The 25,602-nt window shown below is 52.6% G+C and overlaps 2 protein-coding genes and 1 long non-coding RNA gene across 4 annotated transcripts in view; 1 reads left to right on the top strand and 2 right to left on the bottom strand.

Annotated features, from left to right (window-relative positions):
• Positions 1-11,459, bottom strand: part of SORL1 (sortilin related receptor 1) — a 60,581-nt gene extending 49,122 nt beyond the window's left edge. For both annotated transcript variants that reach the window (XM_064732170.1, XM_064732171.1), the window contains exons 1-2: positions 11,222-11,459; positions 388-504 (exon numbers count right to left, since the gene is read on the bottom strand). In XM_064732170.1, coding sequence (XP_064588240.1) covers positions 388-504; positions 11,222-11,434 — 330 coding nt within the window. In that variant the 5' untranslated portion in view covers positions 11,435-11,459. The remainder of the gene's footprint in view (positions 1-387; positions 505-11,221) is intronic.
• Positions 11,460-18,254: 6,795 nt separating this feature from the next.
• On the bottom strand, positions 18,255-22,161 carry SC5D (sterol-C5-desaturase). The gene is made up of 4 exons (XM_064732169.1): positions 21,952-22,161; positions 20,994-21,126; positions 20,486-20,586; positions 18,255-19,472 (listed from the first exon to the last, which is right to left on the bottom strand). The coding sequence occupies exons 1-4, from the start codon at positions 22,159-22,161 to the stop codon at positions 19,008-19,010; spliced, it is 909 nt and encodes a 302-aa protein (XP_064588239.1). The 3' UTR covers positions 18,255-19,007.
• On the top strand, positions 22,082-23,904 carry LOC135457521 (uncharacterized). Its single transcript, XR_010442738.1, has 2 exons — positions 22,082-22,220; positions 23,678-23,904. It is a non-coding gene; the product is annotated as an uncharacterized LOC135457521 (long non-coding RNA).
• The last annotated feature ends 1,698 nt before the right edge of the window (positions 23,905-25,602 follow it).

Here is a 25,602-nt window from a genome sequence, read left to right as displayed (position 1 = left end):
AGAAGCACAAAGTTCTGAGCTTCATTCTGACAGATTTGGTGAAAACTCAGTGAGCTACAAGGTGGGGAAAGATTTGAGATTTCCCAACCACGCCTTGAACCCATGGGGCAGCACAGGGGATATTTAATATTTTGGTGCCTCTGAACCTAAACTTGTGGGCTTTTTTTGTGATATTTAATATTTTTGTGCCTCTGAACCCAAACTCGTGGGGGTTTTTTTTGTGATACTTAATATTTTTGTGCCTCTGAACCCAAACTTGTTGGCCTTTTTTGTCTCTCAGGACACAAGAGCGAGTCAGGCTGTAGCTCAGCAGCCACCACCACCTTGCCTGGCCCAGAAGCAGAAGGTGCACCTGGAGAGGTGTAAATGTGTAAGTTTGTTACTTACATCGCTGTTTTTGGGGCCCAGCAAGGACAGGCTGTCCCTGGCCAAGGCCACAATCACGTTGCTCTTCTCTCCTGCCCAGTGAACGACCATCTGATTGTGGGAATCATTCAGGCTGACCTGCAACGCCAATAAAAGGACACCCTGAGTCACAGCCTCACCCACAGGGACAGCAAACACCCTCTCATGCCACCCTTCCTTGGGAATACCAGACTTTGTGAAAAAAAAAAAAGCAGCATCTCTCCTGAATATGTTAGCAGAATGTGCCAAAAAGGGTGAATTTTCCCTTTGTTCTTCCTCAGGCAAACAGGATTCAGGGGATGATGAGAATGAAAACTCAAACCAAGCACTGGGACGTGTTTTAAGATCCAGGGTGATGAGACCACAGGGAAACAGAGGGCCAGGCACCCATCCCTTCTCTCTGGTGACCATGACAGCACCCAAGGGACTGCCTTGAGCTGCTTCAGGGAGGTTTAGCTGGATACCAGGGAAGGTTCTTCAACCAGAGGGTGCTGGGGGCTCACCAGGGAATGAGCACAGCCCCAGGATGTCCTGGAGTATTTGGATAGTGCTCCCAGGGGGGATGAACAGGGTGGGATTGTTGGGGTGCCTGCTGCAGACATCTTTTTATGAAAAGTCTTTTCTTTAAGATTCTTCCTCCTGAGAAGCTGGGAGGCCTCAGGAACAAAATGTAAGCAATGGTTATCTGCTGCTGTGGAATGCAACAGGTGCATCTGTGATTGGTCTCATGGGGTTGTTTCTAATTAATGGCCAATCACAGTTAGCTGGCTCGGACAGAGTCTGAGACAAAGCCTTTGTTATCATTCCTTCTTTTCTATTCTTAGCCAGCCTTCTGATGAAATCCTTTCTTCTTTTAGTATGGTTTTAATATCATATATATAATAAAATAATAAATCAAGACTTCTGACACATGGAGTCAGATCCTCGTCTCTTCCCTCATCCGAAAACCCTTGTGAACACGGTCACAGGAGCTCCAGCAGTGTCTGGATATTGTTCCCAGGGATGCTCAGGGTGGGATTGTAGGGGTGTCTGTGCAGGGCCAAGGGCTGGCTCCCTTCCAGCCCAGGATATTCCGTGTTCCCCTGCTGGTTTCCAGCACACACAGAGCCGTGCACCATCCCGTTATTCCCGTGTGAGCTGTATCTGCCAGCGCAGCGCTGTTTCTATGGGGAAGCTCTCGCAGCAGCAGCAGCACAGGGGGAGCTGACAGGGCAGGACAAACCCTCTGTGGCTGTCAGCAGCCAGCAGGGACAGCCAGGAGAGCAGCTCAGCCCGGCCGGGGATGCAGCAGAGCAGTGCGTGCCTGAGCCCTCGCACGCCACAGCTCAGCCCAGGGCTCTAACCCCGGAGCTGGGGCCTTGGGAAGCTGTAAAAATACAGGATAAGCCCTTCTTAGGCTTGATACCCTGCAGCTCCCGCTGACCCCGGGATCAGCGAGCAGCACCGCCTGGAGAAGGGGCTGCTTTAACCTCCAGCAAGCCAAACACTGCAAAAACAAGGAATTGATTCTGGAAGAAGACGGCAGGGAGGGAGGGGGAGAGAGCCAAGTAGAATCCCTCAAATCCCTCTTATGCAATAGCTCACAGGAGAGGGAAGAGAACCGACCACAAGCCTGGCAGGGAGCATCTCCCAAGCCAAAGCATTCCCGGGGCTGGAGCATCCCCGGAGGTTGGAGAATCCCCAGGCCAGAGCATCCCCCGGGGCAGGAACATCCCCCAGGGCTGGAGCATCCCCCAGGGCTGGAGCATCTCTGGCCTGGAGCATCCATAGGGATGGAGCATCCCTTGGGTGCTGGAGCATCCCCTGGACCAGAGCATTCCCTGAGGGCCAGAGCATTCCCGGGACTGGAGCATCTCCTGGGGGCAGGAGCATCCCCAGGGGTTGGAACATCCCTGGTGCCCAAGCATCCCCCAGGCTGGAGCATCCCCAGGGCAGGAGCATCCCCCGAGGGCTGGAGCATCCCCTGAGGGCTGGAGCATCCCTGTAGCCAGAGCATCCCCCGGGGTCAGAGCATCCCCCGGCAGGGCCCCCCCCACCGGGCAAACCCCGCCGGAGCTCCAAACGCGGCTCAGATTTAGGTCAGCCATCAGCAGCAGCAGCAGCTACAAAGCCAGGCAGGCAGAGCCCTGCGTGCCCGCCAGAAAAGAAAACAAAATAAAAATGAAAAGGAAGAGACGCTGTTTGAGGATGCAGGGAAACAGGCCGGAGGAGGAGGAGGGATTGGTGCTGCTCTCTGAGACAGCCTGGGGTGTGGAACTGAGCTCTGCCCTCCCCTGCTCTGGAAGCAGAATAACCCCGTTTAAATCTCCTCTGTTGGTTATTTTGGGTGCAGCTTTTTTGGTGGCCAGGCTGGAGCTGGGCACTGTTAGAACACAAACTTGGTCCTTCAGATCCTCTCAGTCAGGAGAGGTTTGTTACTACCTCAGTGTCCATTTTAATCGTACTTCTCTGGGGTTTTTTGTTTTTTCTTTCCACAAGAAATCTGACACTTGGAGTTTCAAAAGTAGGAAAACCAGAGGAGACTCCTATCTGCACTTTGGTTTAACCTCAGTAGTAAACCTCCTCAATGTAGCCATGATATTTTCTGAAAAAATCCTTTCCTTAGGATTTTTCCTCCTGAGAAGCTGGGAGGCCTCAGGAATAAAATGTAAACATTGATTATCTGCTGCTGTGGAATGCAACAGGTGCATCTGGGATTGGGCTCATGTGGTTGTTTCTGATTAATGGCCAATCACAGTCAGCTGGCTCAGACTCTCTGTCCGAGCCACAAACCTTTGTTATCATTCCTTCCTATTCTATTCTTAGCCAGCCTTCTGATGAAATCCTTTCTTCTATTCTTTTAGTATAGTTTTAATATAATATATATCATAAAATAATAAATCAAGCCTTCTGAAACATGGAGTCAGATCCTCGTCTCTTCCCTCATCCTCAGACCCCTGTGACCACCATCACAACTCTATCTCTTTTTTTATTCTTGTAAGATAAAGCAGACAGCAAGATCCCTTTTTTGGAGACTTGGGAAGTGAAACCAAACCCAAAAACCAGGCAGGGGCAACGTGTTTGGGTTCAGGGGAGCCAGCTGAGCTTTGTTAGCCCTTGAAGAGCAGGGTGAGTTCAGGCAGAGTCCTGAGCAAAGGCAAACTGGAGACAGGTGAAGTTTGGCTCCCTGGTAGGAGGGAGGAGTACTCAGTAGGAAGGGTTGGAGCAGCTGGAGAAGCTCTTACTAGAGGGTGTAAAGCAGGAGAAGGCAACACAAGGATGCTGTAAGTCTCCCAGGAAGGGGTTGTACAGCATTGCTCGGGTTTATGAGCCCCACACTTTTGGTTTTTTCAGAGCTCTGAGGGGACCCAAGGGGCTCAGGGGAGCACCAAGCAGGACCCCACAGCCAGGGGGTGATGTCCCATTAACCAGGATAATAACCATTAACCAATAACTTTGGGATAAGGCTGTGGCACTGTCACAGCGTCCCCAGCTCCCCCAGCAGGGCACAGCTGCCTGGGGAACTGGTGTAACCTCTGAGCAGACAGTCACTGGTGCCTAATGGAAACAGCATTTAGCATAAATTCCACTTAATGGGGAAGTGTTTTGGTCTTTGCCAAGTGATTAAGTGCATATGAAATATGCATGAAATTCTAATTTGCCCTCCTAATATGCAAGGTGCCAAATGAAGTCCAGGAGGGGAAAAGTGCAGCCAAGACAGAGCAGAGGCTGAAATGGAGTCAGTGTTTCTGGCTTTGCTGTGTGTGTATTTCTTTGTTAACAGCATCTTCCCACCAATGAATGCCCTGCAGGAATGGGATGGGAAGAGGACAGCCCCTGGAGGAGCCACCTGAGAGCAGGTATGAGCTCCTGGGGTGCAGCTGGGGCCTGGGAGCTCCAGGCTGGGCTGGCAGAGGGAATTTCTGGGAGCTGAGGTGGGATTGCTGCCCTGCTGAGCCTGGAGAAGTGATGGAGGTCAGGAATTGAGTGCAGGGCTGGGACAGGAGCCCTGTCCATGTTCTTTGGCACCTAAACTTGCAGCTTCCCTTCCTGCCTCATCCCTCTTAGTTGCCTGTGCCCAGATTTGGAGTTTGGAGAAGGATTTTGGTTGTGGAGGGGCCTCACCCCTGGCATGTGACAAATGTGAAAAATGCCAGCTTTGGGAGTTGGAGATGAGGGTTTGAGTCCTTTCTCCCTGAGATAGGATGGTGGCGTAACTCTAAGAAGGGGTTTAATCTTCAATCTTGGGCTTACAAGACCAATGATTTTATAAACTATTAGAGTTAACTTGAGTTTGAGCAGTTTATTCTTTAGGGCAGCTGCAAGGGGGAATAAAAGCAGGATGATTGTGAAGTAGGTGAATGAGGCTGGTGGCCAATGATGATGGATGGGTGCAGGCTGGCCAGGGATGGGTGACAGGCAGGGGCTGCTCTCAAGCTCTTTCCTTTAAATCCCAGCCTTGGAGCCCCTGCTCTGTGGGGGAAATGTGACTTCTCCATGCAGAAACCCCACTGCTGGGTGTGCTGGCTGACCTGTAACAGCAGTGACAAGTGACAGGACAGCGTGAGGGGCTGCTCTTGGTGTCCAGCAGGCCTGGGAGCTCTCAGTGTGTGTCCCTGGGCTTGCTTTGGTGAGGATTAATGCTCCACTCCAGGGCTGGCACAGCAGCTCAAGGTGGGTGCTGGCGATTCCTTGGGAGGTGATGCACTGTGAGAGCTCAGGGCTGTCCCAGACATCTTTTTATGAAAAATCCTTTCCTTAGGATTTTTTCCTCCTGAGAAGCTGGGAGGCCTCAGGAACAAAATGTAAACAATGGTTATCTGCTGCTGTGGAATGCAACAGGTGCATCTGGGATTGGTCTCATGGGGTTGTTTCTAATTAATGGCCAATCACAGTCAGCTGGCTCGGACTCTCTGTCTGACACACAAGCCTTTTTAACATTCCTTCTTTTTCTGTTCTTAGCCAGCCTTCTGAGGAAATCCTTTCTTCTATTCTTTTAGTATAGTTTTAATGTAATATATATCATAAAATAATAAACCAGCCTTCTGAAACATGGAGTCAGATCCTCGTCTCTCCCCTCACCCTCAGACCCCAGTGAACACGGTCACACAGGGCTGCAAAACTGAGAGCAGAACAAAGATTCCTGGGGATCACCGGGGTGGTTTCCCATCCTCACAGTGACCTACAAACAAATGCAGCTCCCAGGGAATTTCTGAATAGTTAATGAGTTATCAGTGCTGTTTGATAAGCGAGGCTGGCAGAGAGCAAGGGTCCTGAGCTGCTCTGAAACCACCCAAGTGCTGCCATCAGCTCGGATCACAGCTCCAGAGCTGCCAGAACATGTGTGGAGAAGGGGAATGGGTGAAATATTCTGATCCCAGCAGCTGGTGGGGCTGAAGATGGGGTCAGAAGAACAGAGCAGAACAAGAGAGGGTGCTCTGACCGTGCTCCTCCTCACTCCAGCTCTCTGGAAGCTGCAGAGGACAAGTGCCAGGCCCTTGGTGCCCATTCCCTGTCCTCCCCCTGGCAGAGCTGATGCAGGAGCCTGGCCCGGAGTGCCAGGGGTGGCTCCTGCTCCCAAAACAGCCCCAGAGTGCCAGGGGGGGCTCCTGCTCCTGGGTGGCCCCAGAATGTCAGGGGGGGCTCCTGCTCCCAGCACAGCCCCACAGTGCCAGGGATGGCTCCTGGCAGGATCCCAGAGTGCCAGGGGTGGCTCCAGGCATAGCCCTGGAATGCCAGGGGTGCCTCTTTCTCCCAGCACGCCGCATTCCCCACGCTCTCTCCCACTGAATCTCCATTCCTGCACCTTCTGCTCCTCTCCCCAGCATCTGCTGCCAGCCCTGCCAGGAGAGCTGAAAGCGCCGCCCGTGCCTGCCGTGGAGCTGCCGGTGGCTCGGACTGCAAATGCCAGGGTCTGAAATCATTGATATGAAACACGGGTGACTCATTTCGCAGAGCGCCAGGCCCCGTGTTAATTTGGTTAATACTGGAATCAGCTGCTTGCAGGGCTGTTTTCTCTCTGCCACCACCAAGAGAGCTCTCCCTGAGCTGCTGCTTCCAGAATGGGAAAGGGAGGGGAGGAGGAAGATTGGGGTCAGGGCAGGAATCCAGAAACAACCCAAACTGATAGAGGGGCAGGGATGTGATGGGAATGGAGGGTTCCCCAGCAGATTTGGCAAGTGCTGATGAAATTCACTCCCCCATAACAAGGGAAGAAGGCTGCAGAAGAGGTCCAAAGTGAGCCATGAGCTTGGCATTGCAGCTCTGGAAAAGCTTGAGCGATGCCCCTGGGATATCACAGCGCTCACAGGATCTGTGAGGAATCTGCTGGAGGGGAAAAACAATGAATAAAACCACAAATACCTCTCCCAGCCATTATGGTGCCAGGAGCAGGAGCTGTGTGGCTTGCAGGGATCAAACTCTGGCTAAAAGCAAATGCCAGGAGCACGGAAACCCCCTCAGGGTGCAATGAAAGACTCAGCAATGGGGAGGAAGAGCTGCAGCTGGGACATGTCACCACCCAGGGCACCTCCACAAGGTTAAAGTCTGATCTGGGGAGGCTCTGCCAGGCTGGCAAAGTAGGTCAAAATTAAGTATGGTTCAGTTGGGATGCGGCGTGACTGATGTCTGCACTCCAGGGCTGCGTGGAGCTCGCCCTGCAGAGCAATCCCTGCCTCCCCTGGGAGCAGCAGGGCTCTCTGCCAGCTCTGCACGACGGGCAGGGCATCATCTGAGGCCTCCATCAGCACAGAAGGGTGGGCAGGGTCAGGGTCAAGGCTGGTGAGAGGTCAGGCTGTAGAGAATGGGCTGGGAATGGTGAAAACTCGGTGGTTGTCCTCAAAGGCAGGATGGGTTATCAGGAAATAAGGCTGGGAGCAAAAAAACAGTTCCCCCCAGAAAAATGATGTTAGGGCAGGCACTAACACTGGTTCAGGGAGGCACAGAGGTGACAGCCACATGCATGCTGAGCACAGGGAGAGGCTCAAGCCCTGCAGTGACAGCACAGAGGGGAAGGGGCTGCCACAGGAGCCACCAGCCCTCAGAGATGATGTCCTTTGTCCTAGCGTGGTTTAAAGCAATGATTTCTTTTGAGCTGTGTGCTTTGGGGGTGGCTCCAGATAAACCTTTGCCAGAGAAGGGGGAGGGATGCCTGCAGGTCAAGGTCAGAGATGTTTCAGCAGTGTCAATGCTCTCATCACTCCCCTCAGCACCAGCAGAGCCAATCTGGGCTCCTGCCCCGGCATTTTTCCTCTCTGTGTGCCACAGCCATGACACAACAGTGTCCCCATACCCCTCCCATGGTCACCCTTCAGCCCAGCACACACCCAGAGTGGCTGCTTTGCTCTCCTGTGTTTGTTGTATTCTCTGTGGTTCAGGGCTGGTTCACACCCAGCAACCAGGATTTATGTGGGATGGTGGAAATGGCAAATCCTGGAGCCAGGCCCTGTTTAGACAGGCTAGATATAAGGAAAAAGTTTTTTACAGAAAGGGTGGTAAAGTTCTGGAATGTTCTGCCTGGGGAAGTGGTGGAGTCACCATCCCTGGGTGTGTTTAACAAAGCCTGGATGTGGCACTGGGTGCCAGGGTTTAGGGTGAGGGGTTGGGGCTGGGTTGGACTGGGTGATTTTTAGGGTCTCTTCCAGCCTGGTCATTCTGTGATTTTTCTGTGATTTTTCTGTGATTTCTAGGACTGAGCAGGGATGTGTGGGGCAGGAGCACAAAGGTGGTGAGGAGACAGGAGGGTGGCCAGCAGCTCGTTCCAGGAGCAGGAGGGCAGGGTGAGGTGCCGCCCTTGTGGAAGGGGTTCAGGGAGCCCTGCTCACCCCAAGGGTGAAGTTTTCTTGCCCTGGGGATGCTCCTCTGCTGCCAGTGGCATCCCAGAAAGGTCCTGTCTCGTGTCAGTGCCTGCCTCAAACAGTCTGTCCATTGTAACCCTCACCAACAATCCCACAGAGGTGAGGGCTGGGCAAAGGAACAAAACCTGCTCTGTCTCAAAGCTGAGGGACTCGAGTCAGGCATTTGGTCGCCTGATTGCTGCTGTTTCAGAGTCAGAAAAAAACAAGGAAAAGCCACAAAGGGGGGTGAGGCTGCTGGTCCTGTTCTTTGGGGATGTTCCTGGGAAGTTTTGCTGCAAGGATGTGCTCAGCACTGAGGGTCCAGATAAAAAAATCCAAGTTACATCTTGTGCTTTGGTGTCCAAGGCAAGAGGGCTCTGAGCCTGTTCCTGACAGTGCTGAGTAAGCTGTGCTTGGCTCCTGAGGAGCTACAAAGGCTTTGGATGTTCTTCCCCTGCTCAGTTCCAGACAGAGAGCAATGCATCCCTCCCTCTGCTCCCCTGATGCCATCACCCCCACAGCAGCAAACCCTGCTCTCCCCATTCCCTGAGCTCAGCCTGGGCTCTCAGCTGTCCCACCAGCTTGGTTCAGAGAGCCAGGGAAGGGCAGGCAGTTTTGGGGCACGAGCCAGAGCGCAGCATATGGCCAAGTGACCTGCCAAAGGCACGGGGGTGGGATGTGTCCCAGAGCAGGGACTGCAGTGACACGGCACAAGGATGCTGGCTCCTGTCCCCAGCCCCAGAGTGCCAGGGGTGACTCCTGCACCCAGCACAGTCCCAGAGTGCCGGGGTGGCTCCTGTCCCCATCCCCTGAGTGCCAGGGGAGCTCCTGTCCCCATCCCCTGAGTGCCAGGGGAGCTCCTGTCCCCATCCCCTGAGTGCCAGGGTGGCTCCTGTTCCCATCCCCTGAGTGCCAGGGTGGCTCCTGTCCCCATCCCCTGAGTGCCAGGGGAGCTCCTATTCCCATCCCCTGAGTGCCAGGGGAGCTCCTGTCCCCATCCCCACAGTGCCAGGGGTGGCTCCTGCTCCTGTCATCCCTCTGCTCCCCTGATGCCATCACCCCCACAGCAGCAAACCCTGCTCTCCCCATCCCCTGGGCTCAGCCTGGGCTCTCAGCTGTGCCCCCAGCCTGGTTCAGCACCACAGCACAGAGCCAGGGAAGGGCAGTGAGTTTTGGGGCACGAGCCAGAGCGCAGCATATGGCCAAGTGACCTGCCAAAGGCACGGGAGTGGGATGTGTCCCAGAGCAGGGACTGCAGTGACATGGCACAAGGATGCTGGCTCCCAGCACTGCCCCTCGTGCTGATGGCCCTGGGAGAGGAGTGCTTTGACTGCACTTTGATTTTCTGCTGCTGCTGGAGAGCCAGAGGGCTGGGGGAGGGAGGTCACGGGGATTGCTGGGTGCTTGTGACCAGGCACGAGACCCCTGAGCACGGAGCTGCACGGCCTTTCCGGCTTGCCAGGCATTTGGAACTCGTGTGGTCAGACCTGTGACGCAGCCCAGGGCACACAGGCTCACTCTTGTCCCTTTTATTAAGGCAGAGCCCTGATCTGAAGCGCTGTAGAGAGCTCAGAAATGTTGTTTAGTGCAGAGCAGCTCTTCCTGGTGACACACCTGAGCTGTAAAATCTGTGTGTCCTGCCCCACAGCAGAGCAAGGATCCGGTGCTGTGAGCTCTGCTGCCAGGGAGAGCAGCTCCATTCCCCAGGCCAATCCCTCCTGGAAGCTCGAGGCAATGAGAAAATCCCAAACAGGGGCAAACTGTTGAACTCCCACCGCTTCCCATTAGTCCTGTTCTGGATGGTGACAGGGTCACTGCACCCTGCAGGGTCTGCAGCTCCTGTGCAGGTGACAGGGACATCCCTGCTGGAGCTGCTCTCTGCCTGGCTGGATTGAAGGCATGGGGAAACAGAAGGCAAAGTGCCACCAATGCCTTGCCGTGGATGAGAGACAAGTGTCATGTTTTCTTCTAAAATGGGGTAGCTGTGTTATGCTAAAAACAGCCAAACGCTGAGGAGGTAGAGGAGGCGAAGCAGATTTTCAAGGGGAGGAGGAACAGCTTTTCCCTAAACAAGGGAACAGAAGGGCTTTAGGAGCAGCAGCAGCCCTGCGTGTGCCCCTCCAGCAGCTCCAGGGCCGGCCCTGCCTCGTGACTGATCCTAGAAGTAGCAAAAAGGGGAAATTATAGAGCACCAGGGGGGAAAACACCATCCAAGGAGGCAAAGGCAGATGTCACCAAAGGCTCAAAGCCTCTCCTCAAATGTGCCATGTCCCTCCGTGGGCTGGTCCCCCCCCATTGGCATTTTGGGCACGTGATGGGGACACAGGCAGTGTCAGCAAGGAGGATCAAGTAGGGCAGAGAAGTGCAGACAGTGTGTGGGTACATCAAAAATAAAGCAGAACCTTTAAAAAGCTGGAGCTTTCCCCAGCCGAAAGCCCAAGTGCAATTTGTCATCACCACCCAAAAGAGATGGAAAAGAAGGGGCATGAGGGGGAGCCTTCATGGTCCTGGCAGCAAAACTTGCCAGTGAATGGAGCCCGAGCAGGGATACTTTCAGCAATAGCAGTTTCTGTGCTTTCCTGCCGTGAGCGGCTCTGCTCCCCTTTTTGCCGAGGCTCAGCGGAGGACGGCTGGGGCACGCCAGGATCGCGAGGATGGATGGAAGGAAGGACACGGCGCCTCGCACAGAGCCATGGTTTCCCCCGGCGTCACCTCCCCCTGCCCAGCTCAGGGCGAGCATCCCTGGCTCACGGCGCCGCTGCCCGCAGGGAATCTCTGTCCGTCCCTTCCCTTGCCGGGGATGCCCGGCCCCAATCCCCGCTGCGTGCCCTTGGCTGCTCCCTCCGAGCCCGCGGGGATGCGGGGATGGAGAGCCGCGCTCCCCGCACCGACCCCTGCCCGGGCGCGACCCCCGGGGCAGGCTGCGGAGCGGGGGGTGCTGACGGAGCTCGGGGCTCGAGCAGTGCCTGCGCCCCTCCGTGCCGGCCGCGGTGCGGGCTCACCTGTCCGTACACCTGGATGGGCTCGGGCGGGCGCGGCGCGGCGCGGCGGCCCCGCGGGGGCTCGGCGGGGGCCGGCGGGGCGCGGAGCAGCAGCAGCGGCGGCGAGCGGGCAGGAACGGGCACGGGCAGCAGCAGCAGCAGCGGCAGGAGCGGCAGGAGCCGGCGGGGGAGCGCGGAGGCACGGCCGGCCCCGCCGCAGCTCCGTGTCGCCATGTTCGTGCCGCCGGGGCCGGGCGGAGCGGAGCCGAGCGGGGCCGAGCGGGGCCGGCAGGAGCGGCAGCCGCGCCGCCGCCCGGAGAGAATGTGCATGGGCAGCGAGCGCCGCCGCTGCTGCTGCGAGCCCCCCCGCGGGCACCGAGCCTCGGGCCCCCGAGCCTCTGCTCCCCTCTGCTCGCTCCTTTCTTCCCTCTGCGTCTTTTTCTTCCCTCTCCGTCTTTTTCGGCCTCTCCGGAGGATGCTCGGCTCCCCGACAAGATGGAATCTCGGGGAACAATCTGAAATAAGTTCTGGTGAATTTCTGTGAAATGGACTAAAGCTCGGGCCCCCTCTCCTCTTCTCGCTCTTTTCTTCCCTCTCCGTCTTTTTCGGCCTCTCCGGAGGATGCTCCTGGCTTCCCGCCGAGATGCAGTGAAATAAGTTCTGGTGATAAGTTCTGTGGTGTGGATTAAAACTTGGGCCCCCTCCCCTCTTCTCGCCTCCTTCTCGCTCTTCTTCCCTCTTCTTCTTTTTCTTCCCTTTCCGTCTTTTTCGGCCTCTCCGGAGGATGGTCGGCTCCCCTAGATGGAGTGAAATAACCTCGTGCCCCCTTCCCTCTTCTCGCCTCCTTCTCACTCGTTTCTTTCCCCTTCTTCTTTTTCTTTCTTCTTCCTCTTTTTCTTCCCTCTCCGTCTTTTTCGGCCTCTCCGGAGGATGCTCTGCTCCCCGACGAGATGTAGTGAAATAAGTTCTGGTGGATTTCTGTGTAAAGCTCGGGCCCCTTCCCTTCTTCTTGCCTCCTTCTTGCTCGTTTCTTCCCTCTTCTTCTTTTTCTTCCCTCTCCATCTTTTTCGGCCTCTCCGGAGGATGCTCGAGATGGAGTGAAATAAGTTCTGGTGAATTTCTGTGAAATGTACTAAAGCTCGGGCCCCTCGCCCTGCATCTCCTCTTCCTCACCTTTTCTCTGCTCTTTATCTTCTTCTTTTTTTTCCTCTCCCTCTCTTCACGTCCAGATAATAAGTGAAGTGAAATAATAAGTGAAGTAATAAGTTCAAGTTCATTTCTGTGAAATGGAGTAAAGAGAAATGAAGCAGCTGGAAATCAAGTTGAAGGGAGCAAGAATGAATGAAAGGAAACTGTGTTGAAGTAAAGAAGCTGCTTAGGAGCGTGTGGAGTGACAGGGCAAAGGGGAAAGGCTTCAAACTAGCAAAGAGCAGGGTTAGATTGGTTGTAAGGAGGAAATTCCTCCCTGTGAGGGTGGTGAGACCCTGGCACAAAGAAGCTCTGGCTGCCCCTGGATCTCCAGAATTGTCCAAGGCTGGGTTGGATGTGCCTTGGAGCAACCTGGGACAGTGGAAAGTGTCTCAATTCCTGCCGTGTTTTCACCTCGACAGAGCTGGGAAGGTGAGCAAGACACAGTGGGAGCAGGAAGGCAGAAACCCTCAGGGTCTCTCCAGGGCCTTGTGCCCCCTCTCCCAGCCATGGCAGGTGGGTTTGAGCTGTGCCAGTGCCCGTGTGGTGCCCACAGAGCACTTGGCACGGGCAATGTGCCCATAACTCACCAAAGGGCAGGAGGTGATGCTTGGCTGGTTGTGCAGGGACAGCACAGCACTGATGCCAGTGGCCACAATCTGATTTATTGGGGCAGCTCAAAATCCCAGCTGTGGGATTCCCCTGGTGCTGCTGCCCTGGTCACTGTGCATCCCTTTCAGAAAGAAATTTAGAGACAAGCTGGTGCTGAGCAACAGGCAGAGCTCACCTTTCCTGCCATCTCCCAGTGTCATTTTGTCATCTCCCACTGTCATTTGAACCTCCTGCCTCAAATCCTTGCTCCCCCATCCTACCCTGCATCCTTGCTTTGCCCATCTCCTGCTGTTTTGGCCCAAATTTGCTGGAGCCCAGCACTTTGAGCTGCCCCAATAAATCAGATTGTGCCCACTGGCATCAGCCCTGTGCTGTCCCTGAATACCCAACCAAGCCTCATCTCCTGCACTGCTGGTTTTTTAGGCATGGTATTGCTGCTAAGAATGGCTCAGGCCATTCCTTAGCAGCTCAGGTGGGTTTTAGTATTGGTTAACCATCAGTGAATTTATTTCTTGTTGTGAGATAGGATTAGGAGAAAGGTGAAGTCCTCATCTCTGGGCCAGATGAGAAGGACTCAAAAAGGACCTGGAAATGAGGAATTGTAGCGATTTTGGTTTGTTAATTTTAGATTGTTTTTTAATTTTGAGATTTTCTAACTAATGTGTTGATGAGTGTGTTGTGGTGGGTTTTAATGTGGTTAATCATTAGTGTATTTATTTCTTGTAGGAGAAAGGTAAAGCAGGTTCAAACTATAACAGGAATAGAGTAAGAAATGGGAGGAAATGAGGAACTATTTTTGCTGAGGTGCTAAATGGAGGAAAATGGTGTTTTGAGGGGGTTTGCTGTCTCTGAGGTACTGGGAACACACTGATGGCTTTCAACCCCTCTGCCTCTCCAGCATTTCCAATAAAAAAAAAGGATATTGCCCAGCAGTGAAGGAATGGGAGCCTGTAAATCCCATGGACAGCCCCAAGGCAATCTTACTCCTCCTTTTCCACTTGCCTTAATAGCAGGAACATTGTCCAGAGCTTTCCCCGAGGTGCTTTCACCTAGAAACCCAGTAAGTGCATTTCAATTACGGGGTCAATACAATTATAAAGCCTCCTAAAAAGGCTTTTAGAGGTCTGGACTCAGAGTGATGTCCCCCTGGAGGACAGGAGGTCACCGTGGCTCTGGGCAGAGTCACTGAGGGAGTTCTGTTGTGTGGGAATCCCTGCAGCCAGCTGATGTCTGGGCAGGATGAGAAGGACTCCAAAAGGACCTGGAGATGAGGAGCTGTAGCGATTTTGGTTTGTTATTTTTAGATTTTTTTTTTAAATTTTGAGATTTTCTAACTGATGTGCTGAGGAGTGTGGTGGGTTTTAGTGTTGGTTAATCATCAGTGTATTATGTATCTCTCTGGGCTAGATGAGAAGGACTCAAAAAGGACCTGGAATGAGGAGCTGTAGTGATTTTGCTTTGTTAATTTTTTTTTTTAAATTTTGAGATTTTCTAACTGATGTGTTGGTGAGTGTGGTGGGTTTTAGTGTTGGTTAATAATTAGTGTATTTATTTCTTGTTGTGAGGATTAGGAGAAAGGTAAATCCTTCTCATTTCTGGGCCAGATGAGGACTCAAAAAGGACCTGGAGATGAGGAATTGTAGTGATTTTGGTTTGTTAATTTTTGATTTTTTAAAATTTTGAGATTTTCTAACTGATGTGCTGAGGAGTGTGGTGGGTTTTAGTGCTGGCTAATCATCAGTGCATTTATTTCTTGTTGTGTGATAGGAGAAAGGTAAATCCTTCTCATCTCTGGGCCAGATGAGAAAGACCGAAAAAACACCAGGACATGAGGAGCTGTAGTGATATTGCTTTATTAATTTTAGATTTTTTTTTTAATGTTGAGATTTTCTAACTGCTGTGTTGATGAATGTGGTGGGTTTTAATGTGGTTAATTATTAGTGTATTTATTTCTTGTAGGAGAAAGGTAAAGCAGGTTCAAACTGTAACAGGAATAGAGTAAGAAATGGGAGGAAATGAGGAGCTGCCTTTGCTGAGGTGCTAAATGGAGGAAAATGGTGTTTGGGGGTTTTGCTGTCTCTCTTCCAGCCCCTTTTTCACCCTTTTTGCAGGGTGTAAGAAGGGTCCCTGTGCCCCTGTGGTGGGCACAGGGTGGGAGCTTCAGCCAGTGGCTGGGTGAGCCCAGCCCTGCTAAATGCTCACAGATGAATGGCTCTTTCTTTGTGCAGGGAAACACGCGTTTCCCTTGCCAAGGGATTTTTTTGTTGTTGTTGTAAAGGGGAGAGGGGAACAGTGCAGAGTTTATTTTAAGGTCCATCTGGATTTCATCAGCAGCAAAAGCTGTGAACTCCAAGAGCAAGGTGAGGAGCCCCTGGCCCCCTGCTTTTCCTTCCCTTCTTCCTTGAGACCTTTCCCTGTCTCAGCTTTAGTGCTCCCAGAGGGTTTGGGGGGCTGGAACAGCCATTGCCACAAAGCCTCACTGAGAGGCTGCTTAAAGGAGCCATTGCTTGATGCTGGAGCTGAATCAGGGAATCAAAGACAGCATCCTGCCCATGGCACTGGCCTCAGAGCCTTCCTCAGAGGATGATGATGGTTGTGAGGAGCCCCTGGCCCCCTGCTTTTCCTTCCCCTCTTCCTTAAGACCTTTCCCACTCTCAGCTTTAGTGCTCCCAGAGGGTTTGGGGGGCTGGAACAGCCATTGCCACAAAGCCTCACTGAGAGGGTAAAGCTGCTTAAAGGAGCCATTGCTTGATGCTGGAGCTGAATCAGGGAACCAAAGACAGCATCCTGCCCATGGCACTGGCCTCAGAGCCTTCCTCAGAGGATGATGATGGTTGTGAGGAGCTCCTGGCCCCCTGCTTTTCCTTCCCCTCTTCCTTAAGACCTTTCCCACTCTCAGCTTTAGAGCTCCCAGAGGGTTGGGGGGCTGGAACAGCCATTGCCACAAAGCCTCACTGAGAGGCTGCTTAAAGGAGCGATTGCTTGATGCTGGAGCTGAATCAGGGAACCAAAGACAGCATCCTGCCCATGGCACTGGCCTCAGAGCCTTCCTCAGAGGATGATGATGGTTGTGAGGAGCCCCTGGCCCCCTGCTTTTCCTTCTCTTCTTCATTGACACCTTTCCCACTCTCAGCTTTAGAGCTCCCAGAGGGTTGGGGGGCTGGAACAGCCATTGCCACAAAGCCTCACTGAGAGGCTGCTTAAAGGAGCCATTGCTTGATGCTGGAGCTGAATCAGGCAGCAAAACAGGGATGCCAGGAGCCAAAGGTAGCATCCTGCCCATGGCACTGGCCTCAGAGCCTTCCTCAGAGGATGATGATGGCTGTAGGGTTCCCTGCAGGGCTCAGGGCTGTGTCAGAGGCACCCAGTTGTTGCATTCTCACACACAGTGTGTGTGCTGGGGGCTCTCTGAGGGGGACGTTCAGTGTGTGGTACAAACGTGTAGGGGTGAAAGGAGGGAAGGAAATGCTCTGTGTGGGGTGGGACAGGGCAGCTCTTGGAGAAAAATGAGCAGAAAAGGCTCTGATGCCAGGAAAAACGTGAGGAATGGGGTCATGGAACAGGAGCAGGGACACCCCATGTGTGCCCTCTAAGAGAGCCCCTCCTGCCCCACACTGAAGGAGTGTCACCCTGGTTTTTTAAGATTTTCTAAGCCTTCTGATGTTGATATTCTTGTAGCAAACTTTCTTACACATTTTCTGTAAATGACTCATTGTTTTGCATTCCTTTATGAAGGAGGAGAAAGTTGATGGGCTGTTGGTTTGCCCAGTGTCATTGGAGAGGTGGCACTGTCACCCTCCAATCCACTTTTGGACAACTATAAATGTTGGAGTCAGAAAATAAACTTTAGTTTTTTTCTTCACCATTTCTTGAGAACAGCGGTGTGAGGTTGTGTTCTTTGGTGTCCTATAGCGACAGAGGAGGAGGAGGAGGAGGAGGAGGAAGGGCATCCACGCAGGTGCAGCTGTGGTGAGCAACATCCCCATCTTGTGGCAGCAGCAGCAGCACCAGGGGAGCAGAGCCAGAGCTGCTCCGTGTTCCAGAGCCCCAAGGGCACGGCGGGGATGTGACAGCCTTGGCAGGGCCGTGTGACCGGCAGGACACGATCTGTGACCGGCAGGACACGATGTGCCCGTGCCCGGAGCTGCACATCCACCCCCGGGCAGTGCCAGGCAGCACGGCCGTGGGAGGGTGAGTGCACCAGAGCGATGCAATCTCACCCCAGGACTTCAATTATGGGGTCAATGCAGTTATAAACCCTCCTAATGAGGCTTTTAGAGGTCTTGGCTCAGAGTGATGTCCGCCTGGAGGAGTCACAGTGGCTCTGGGCAGAGTCACTGAGGGAGTTTTGTTGTGTGGGGAGGAAGATGTGGTGCCCTGTGAGGGTCACTGTCTGTCCCCAAGCTGCCAGGATGGGGTCCCCAGGCTGCACCCTCCCAGGATGGGGTGCCCAGGCTCAGCTAAGGTGGGAGGATGGGATTTTGAGAACCCGAGAACCCTGGAGCCTTTCCAAGAGTGGACTGGGAATCAGGCTGGCCAAGGCCTGTGGTGTTGTCACCGTGTTTGATCTGGGCTCTGCCTTGACCCCGGGTTAATCAGCACACAGGGCTCAGGGGTGCTGTCCACGTGGGGAGAGCAGGTTGGGATGGTGGAAAGGGGAAGGCAGAGTGTGACTGTGGTGGCAGGACATGGGGCAGGTGTCCCTTGTGCTCCCCAGGTGCCACAGGTGTGGTGGTGCAGCCTTGGCCTGGGGACTGCTGAGGGTGGACGAGGAGCAGAGGGGCTGTCACCACTGCAGGGGACCCACAGAGAGGCTGTCACCACTGCAAGGGACCCACAGAGGGGCTGTCACCACTGCAAGGGACCCACAGAGAGGCTGTCACCACTGCAAGGAACCCACTAAAGGGCTGTCACCACTGCAAGGGCCTCACAGAGAGGCCTCCATCCCCAAGGACTCACAGAGAGGCCTTCATCCCCAAGGACTCTCAGAGAGGCCTTCATCCCCAGCAAGGGCTCCAGGAACTGCTGAAACCAGGGGAGCAGGGAGTGGGAAAGCACAGCTGTCACTGTGCAGGGACACGGTCACACCTAAGGTTCTGTGGTGGCTCTGGCCACTCTGTGTTTTGCCCATCTTCTGCTGTTCTGGCCCAAATTTGCTGCCAGCACAGCACGGCTCTGTGCCAAGCCCCTCATGGGTGCTGCAGGGCAGAAATGGGATGCCCCAGGAGCCAGGGAGAAGGGAGCAAACAGCAGGCAAGTTGGCAATTGAGATTTATTAAACATGGGTCACCCCAAAGGTCACCCCAAATTTCAGCAGGAAACACACAGGCCCTTAAGGGGGGAAGCTGACCACGAACCCTTGAGTGAGGAGAAGCCCCTGCCCCTCACATTTGGGTGCCTGGGCCTCCTCCCTTCCCCCTCAGTGTTCTCAGAGAGACGCACAAGACTCAAAGCCTGCTTCTGTCCTACAGGCATGATGTTTCCATGGGACATCCCCAGGCAAGAGGAAGGAGGTTGAGTGCAAGAAGTGCCACCAAGGGAGCCATCAGAAGAAGCCACACCACCTCCAAAAGGTAGGGTTTTATCCAAAATACAGCTTGTCCCAATGGACACCATGATGGGACCAACAAACGGGTGCAGCAGAGGAACAAAGCCCCTGCCACAAGTCACGTTAATTTGTGCCACGTTACTGTTCTATTTGTGCCATGTTGTTATTCTTGCAAAGCATCAGAACAGCACTAAAGCAGCGCAGGGACCTCAGCAGAGACCCAAAGGGAGCTGGGAGGGGAAGCAGTAGGAAAATCAGGGCAGATCTGTGGTGAGGAGCAGGCCGGACACCGCCGATTTGGGAGGGGGCACGTCGGGCGCTCCCCAAAAATCACCGCACACTGATCACGCCATCAGGGACTCTCTGTTTGTTGGTGTCCTATATGGTGACCTATGTCTTGGGTGGCTGGTGAGGAATGGGACAAGATCCAGCCAGAGGAGGGACACACCTGGAGGAAGCCTACTCAGTCTTGGAGGCCACGGTGCCATTGGATGCTCCCGGGTCTTTCTTGGAGGCCCCGATGCCGTTGGACGCTCCCGGATCTTTCTCTCGGAGCTTGCGCAAGTAATCGTGGGGGCCTTTGCCCTCAAAGGACGTGGGGCTCTTGTAGGAACCCCCAATCTTGTCCCAGAGGGTGAAGTACTGCCCGTAGTTGTAGTCGAAGTACAGGTGGTGGTCGGTGTGGTGGGCAGAGCCGTTGATGATGTGCCGCAGCAGCCGCGGCACGCGGTAATCGCCGTCGTGGATGGAGATGGTCCAGACGTTGACGAAGATGTAGAGGCCCAGGTAGGTGACTTTGTGCAGGGGGAACAGGAAGGGGTAGATGTGGTAGGGCAGGCTCTGCATGAAGCCATCCACGGGGTGGAAGGCGTGGCTGGCGAAGGGCGTGGCGATCTTCCACAGGTGGTGGGGCTTGTGGAAGCGCTGCGGGGACACGGGGCTGTCAGTCAGGGTGGATCCCCAGAGCCAGATTCGTGGCCCCAAGGGATGCTGTGTGAGCCACCACCACCCAAACTGAGAGGGGGACATGTGCCCTGTCACAGACATCTCTTATGAAAAATCCTTTCTTTAGGATTTTTCCTCCTGAGAAGCTGGGAGGCCTCAGGAACAAAATGTAAACAATGGTTATCTGCTGCTGTAGAATGCAACAAGTAGATCTTTGATTAGCCCATGTTGGTTGTTTCTAATTAATGGCCAATCACAGTCCAGCTGACTCAGACAGAGAATCCGAGCCACAAACCTTTGTTATCATTCTTTCTTTTTCTATTCTTAGCCAGCCTTCTGATAAAATCCTTTCTTCTATTCTTTTAGTTTTTTAGTTTATTTTATGATCTATATTATATTAAAACTATTTTATGATATATATTGTATTAAAACTACTCTTACAGTTTTAATGTAATATATATCATAAAATAATAAATCAAGCCTTCTGAAACATGGAGTCAGATCCTCGTCTCTTCCCTCATCCTCAGACCCCTGTGAACACGGTCACAAGAGGGTCCCCCAGCCAGATTCATGGTCCCAGGGGATGCTGTTGGGGCCACCACCACCCAAACTGAAGGGGGGACATGTGCCCTAAAGGGCTCTCAGCTTGACATCTTCAGTACCATGCTTTTTATAAGCTACAAGAACGTAACATTTGGTGGGTGATCGGTTGATGATTTATGATCATGGTTTGTATTTTTGTTTGGTTTTTTTTGGGGGGGGTTAGTTCTGGGGTTAATTCTATGTTTGTTTGGGGGTGGTTATGGAGTGATGGTGACAGTTGGTTATTGTTTTTGATACTAGGAAATATAGAGGAAGGTTAATTAATAGTGTGTTGATGACCATCACATGGTGAAGCCTTGCTCAGCCATTCCCACCCCAGCATGCAGCTTGGAAATGTCACCAGAGCAGGACAAGGACTCTTGCCCAGAGCCCCCTGTCCTGTCCCATACCTTATAGAACAACTTGTGGTGGAGACCACGGTGTATCCAGTAGATGCCCATGTCCGTGAAGAAGAGGAAGGACAGCATGCTGAGGAAGACACCAGACCAGCCTGGAGAGGGGGGACAGGGTTGTTAGAGGTGGCACATCAGGAGGCTGTGAGGGTCCCCACAATGATCCTCGTGGTGGGAAACACAGTTGAGTCATGTCAGGGGCTGCCACACTGAGGTGACAGGCTCAGGCTGTCCCACGTGACTCAGGGCAGGTGAGTCGGGTGCTGTTTCACTGGAGCTGTGCCCAGGGAAGGGAAGGATCTCTTGTGGAGGATGGAGTGTGTCAAGGAGGGGGACACAACCCCGAGTGAGGGTGTCTGGGTGCTCTCCTACAGAGAACCTGGGCTTTTGGCTGACAGGCTGGCACAGCAGGTACCCAGGGGGATCTCCTGGGGTTGCCATCGGGAGAAATGGGGTCTGAGGGAGGTGACCCAGGTGTGGCAGGGGGTGCAGGGAGGTCACTCACCATACGGGGAGTCCTCGATGTTGTCGTAGAGTTTGCTGTAGCCCCGCACCTCGGCGAAGAACAGGGCGACGGTGGGGACACTGATCCAGGGCAGGGAGCGCAGGGCGTAGGAGATCTCCCGGCTCACCTGGTTCTGGGGGTGTGACAGCAGGGTCAGGGGCACAGGGGACATTTCCTGGCTCACCTGGCTCTGGGGGTGTGACAACAGGGTCAGGGGCACAGGGGTATTTCCTGGCTCACCTGGCTCTGTGGGGTGTGACAACAGGGTCAGGGGTACAGGGGATATTTCCTGGCTCACCTGGCTCTGTGGGGTGTGTCAACAGGGTCAGGGGTACAGGGGATATTTCCTGGCTCACCTGGCTCTGTGGGGTGTGTCAACAGGGATCAGGGGTCAGGGGACTTTTCTGAGCTCACCTGGTTCTGTGGGGTGTGGCAAGAGCGGTCAGGGGACACAGGGGACATCTCCACCTGGTTCTGTGGGGCACAGGGGACATCTGAGAGCCCCAGTGCCCCTCATATGGCCAGGAGGGCATCTTGGCCACCCCTTTGTCGTGGCATCTGTGCCATGGTGTGGGACACAGAGTGCTGCTCAAATGGGAACAGCTGTGCTCGAGCTGGGTGTTGGGGTCAGTGGGATGTGGCACAGGGATGAGGCAGAGAAGGGTGGATGTGACAGTGGGGACAGCCCGTGCCACACCACTGGCAGGTGACATTTGGATGGACAAGGGGATGGCGAGGGGGACAGACATCTTTTATGAAAAATCTTTTTCTTAGGATTTTTCCTCCTGAGAAGCCTCAGGAACAAAATGTAAACATTGATTATCTGCTGCTGTGGAATGCAACAGGTGCATCTGTGATTGGTCCATGTGGTTGTTTCTAATTAATGGCCAATCACAGTGAGCCTCCCTCACCCTCAGAGCCCTGTGAACACGGTGAGCAGTCAGCAAGGAGCACTCACCTCCAGGAACTGGGGATGTTTCTTGAGCTCGTGGTCGAAGATGAAGTAGTAGCTGAGGGTGCCGAAGAGCAGGTAGAGGGCGAGGGCGCCCAGGTTGGTGATGACAAAGAGGCTGAGGAGCTGCCGGCACGGCTCGGCCTCGGGCCACCCCGCCGGGTACACGTAGGGCGTCAGGAGGTGCCGGTCCGCGGCTTCCAGCACCAGATCCATGGTGGCTCCTGCGGGAAAAGGACTCGCTGTGACCGAGCTGTCCCTGCCCAGCACGGGATGTGGGTGCCCGCCAGGATGTGGGCAGGGGTTGGCAGGGCTGGCATGCTGTCTGGCTGGCTGGATGGCCTCTGCCGGGAATGGGGAGCGGATCTGGGACGCGCAGGGTGTGGGTGTGAAGCGGGGCAGCACCAGGAGTGGGGGACTCGCCTGATTCAGTGCGCTGAGCTGCGGGAGGGGACACTTGTGGCAGGGGACAGCGGGCTGTGGGTGGCAGCGGGACGGGTGACAGCTGGGGTGCGCGAAACCCCTTTAAGGGCAGCTCATGGGGCTCCGTTCCGTGCCCTGCGGGGCGATTCGCGGAGCAGGGTGGGCGGCCAGGGGGGCGTCACCGTGTCCGGGAGCCGCAGGTGGCCCGGCCAGCGGCGGGGAGGGACGCGCGGGGTGCGGGGAGCGCGGGGGCGCTGCCCCCACCCCGGTACCCCCATGCCGGTACCCAAACCCGCCATGCCGGTACCCCGATCCCCCATCCTGACCCCCCCATTCCCGGTCCCCCATCCCGTTACCTGCCACAGGTCCCACAGTGGCGCGGGTCGGGGCCGGGGCCACACGGTAGCGCCACGTGACGTCACCGGAGGAAGGGCTCGCGCCACCTCGGGAGGCGACGGCAGTGCGCAGAAAGAGGCGGAGTCACGGGCTGGGGCGTAGCCATTGGCTGGGGCGGTGTTATGGGCGTGGCCTGACGCTGGGCGTGGCCTGGATGGGGCGTGGTCTGGGCGGGGCGTGCGGAGCGCTGCCGGAGACGGAATTTTGGGGAATTTGGGGGAATTTTGTGGAATTCTGCCTGCTCCGGGCTCCTTCCCTGCTGTCCCCTCGGTTATGAACAATATATATATATTTCTCAAAAATATATGGGAAATATGTGTGTGCATATAGATAAGTATATGTATATATGGCTAGATATATATATTTCTATATATATAGATATATAGATTTATATTTATATGTATATCTCTATATCTAGATATATAAACATATAAATATATAGATACATATAAAAAAATAGAAATATATATATAGATATAGATATAAATAGATATATCGATATCTATATCATCTATCTATATCTATATATAATCTATATTAATCTATATATAAATATCTATATATATAAATATATAGATGTCTATATAGAAATATAGAAATATATATATAAATAGATATCTAGATATCTATATCTAATCTATATCTATCTATATATAAATATCTATATATATAGATATTTCTATATAGATATCTATATAGAAATATAAAAAAATATATATAAAAATAGATATGTAGATATTTATATCTATATCTATCTATATATATATGTGTGTGTATATCTATATAGCTATAGATATATAGATGATATAATCTATATCTTTATCTACCAATATAGATAGCTATAGATATATTTGGGACTCCAAAAAATTCCATATGTTTGATGCACATTTTTATCCATCTGTATCAAATACAGGATATTGGTATGGAAAGATGATGGAGGAAAGAAAAATCCACCGTTGCTCCATGAGGAAATGCTGTGCAGAACTTTCATTCCTTCTGGAATCGCCTTTATTTAAGCATTAAAATAAAATGGGTTTGGGCTCAGCTGGGGGAAATATTTGGTCTAAGTTAAAAATCTGGTTCAGCAAGGATAAAGTTGTACATAATTATTATTTCTCAATAAAAATTATTTTAAATCAGCCCTGTTTGCTCTTTTTATTAGAATATAATTTTTTTTTTTTGGTTTGGTAAAAGTGTGGCCTCCACCAAATAAATGGGGTTTCTTATGGGGTCATAACCCCACAGTGCCCTAAAATAACCCCAAAATTTTCAGGAGAGAGCGAGTTTGACCTATAGTAACCCCAAATTTTAATTTTTGACCTCAAGTAACCCCAATGACCTATAGTAACCTCAAATTTTAAGGATTGACCTCTAGTAACCCCAAATGACCTGAAGTAACCCCAAAAGTGACCTAAAGTAACCCCAAAAATTTCAGGAGGGAGCAAGTTTGACCTCAAGTAACCCCAATGACCCATAGTAACCCCAATGACCTATAGTAACCCCAAAATGACCTCTAGTGATCCCACAATGACCTATAGTAACCCCAAATTTTAATTTTTGACCTCTAGTAACCCCAAATGACCTGTAGTAACCCTAAAATGACCTGAAGTGACCCCAAAAGTGACCTAAAGTAACCCCAAAATTTTCAGGAGAGAGCAAGTTTGACCTCAAGTAACCCCAATGACCTATAGTAACCCCAAATTTTAATTTTTGACCTCTAGTAACCCCAAATGACCTGTAGTAACCCTAAAATGACCTGAAGTGACTCCAAAAGTGACCTAAAGTAACCCCAAAATTTTCAGGAGTGAGCAAGTTTGACCTCAAGTAACCCCAATGACCTAGAGTAACCCCAAATTTTAATTTTTGACCTCTAGTAACCCCACAATGACCTATAGTAACCCCAAAATGACCTGAAGTGACACCAAAAGTGACCTAAAGTAACCCCAAAATTTTCAGGAGCGAGCAAGTTTGACCTCAAGTAACCCCAATGACCTCTAGTAACCCCAAATTTTAATTAGCTTGGGTTTCTTAAGGTCAAACTCACTCTCTGTAGAGCACTTTGGGATTACTTTCACCATTTTGTGGGTTACTACAGGGCCACAATTAAAATTTGGTGTTACTTGAGGTCATTGGGGTTACTATAGGTCATTGGGGTTACTTGAGGTCAAACTTGCTCTCTCCTGAAAATTTTGGGGTTGCTTTAGGTCATTTTTGGGGTTACTTTAGGTCATTGTGGGGTCACTAGAGGTCATTTTGGGGTTACTAGAGGTCATTGGGGTTACTATGGGTCATTGGGGTTACTTGAGGTCAAATTCACTCTCTCCAGAAAATGTTGGGGTTACTTTAGGTCACTTTTGGGGTCACTTCAGGTCATTTTGGGGTTACTAGAGGTCATTTTGGGGTTATTAGAGGCCAAAAATTAAAATTTGGGGTTACTATAGGTCATTGGGGTTACTATGGGTCATTGGGGTTATTGGCGTTCAAACTCTCTCCAGAAGACTTTGAGATTCCTTTTGGTCACTTTTGGGGTTATTTCGGTCATTTTGGGATTTCTAGAGGTCAAAAATTAAAACTTGGGGCTCCTTCAGGTCATCAGGGTTTCTTGAGCTCAAACTCACTCTCTCCACACACTTTGGGGTCACTTTGCATTTTTCTGGGGCTTGCTTGATGTCAGGTATGAATAATTTGGGGTTTCTCTTGCTCCTTGGGATTCCTCAGGGTGAACAGAGTTATTCCTGACAAAGCTCCCAGCCCTGCCCTGTGGGACAGCTCCTTCTGCGCCCCCTTGGAATTTGGGGTGGGGAAATTCCTGTGCATTTGGAGCAGCTCAGAGCTCTC

This window comes from Zonotrichia leucophrys, chromosome 24 (genome assembly GCF_028769735.1).
Source record: "Zonotrichia leucophrys gambelii isolate GWCS_2022_RI chromosome 24, RI_Zleu_2.0, whole genome shotgun sequence".
Taxonomy (NCBI): Eukaryota; Metazoa; Chordata; class Aves; order Passeriformes; family Passerellidae; genus Zonotrichia; species Zonotrichia leucophrys.
The sequence above is the reverse complement of the archived record's forward strand: the minus strand, read 5'-3'. Positions and strand labels throughout refer to the sequence as shown.

Excerpts from the sequence above, each read along its gene's own strand:
- SC5D (XM_064732169.1), bottom strand. The coding sequence starts at position 22,161 with ATGGATCTGGTGCTGGAAGCCGCGGACCGGCACCTCCTGACGCCCTAC. Across the intron at positions 20,587-20,993 it reads CATCGAGGACTCCCCGTATG|GCTGGTCTGGTGTCTTCCTC; the intron begins GTGAGTGACCTC and ends CCCCCTCTCCAG. Across the intron at positions 19,473-20,485 it reads ACCACAAGTTGTTCTATAAG|CGCTTCCACAAGCCCCACCA; the intron begins GTATGGGACAGG and ends GTGTCCCCGCAG.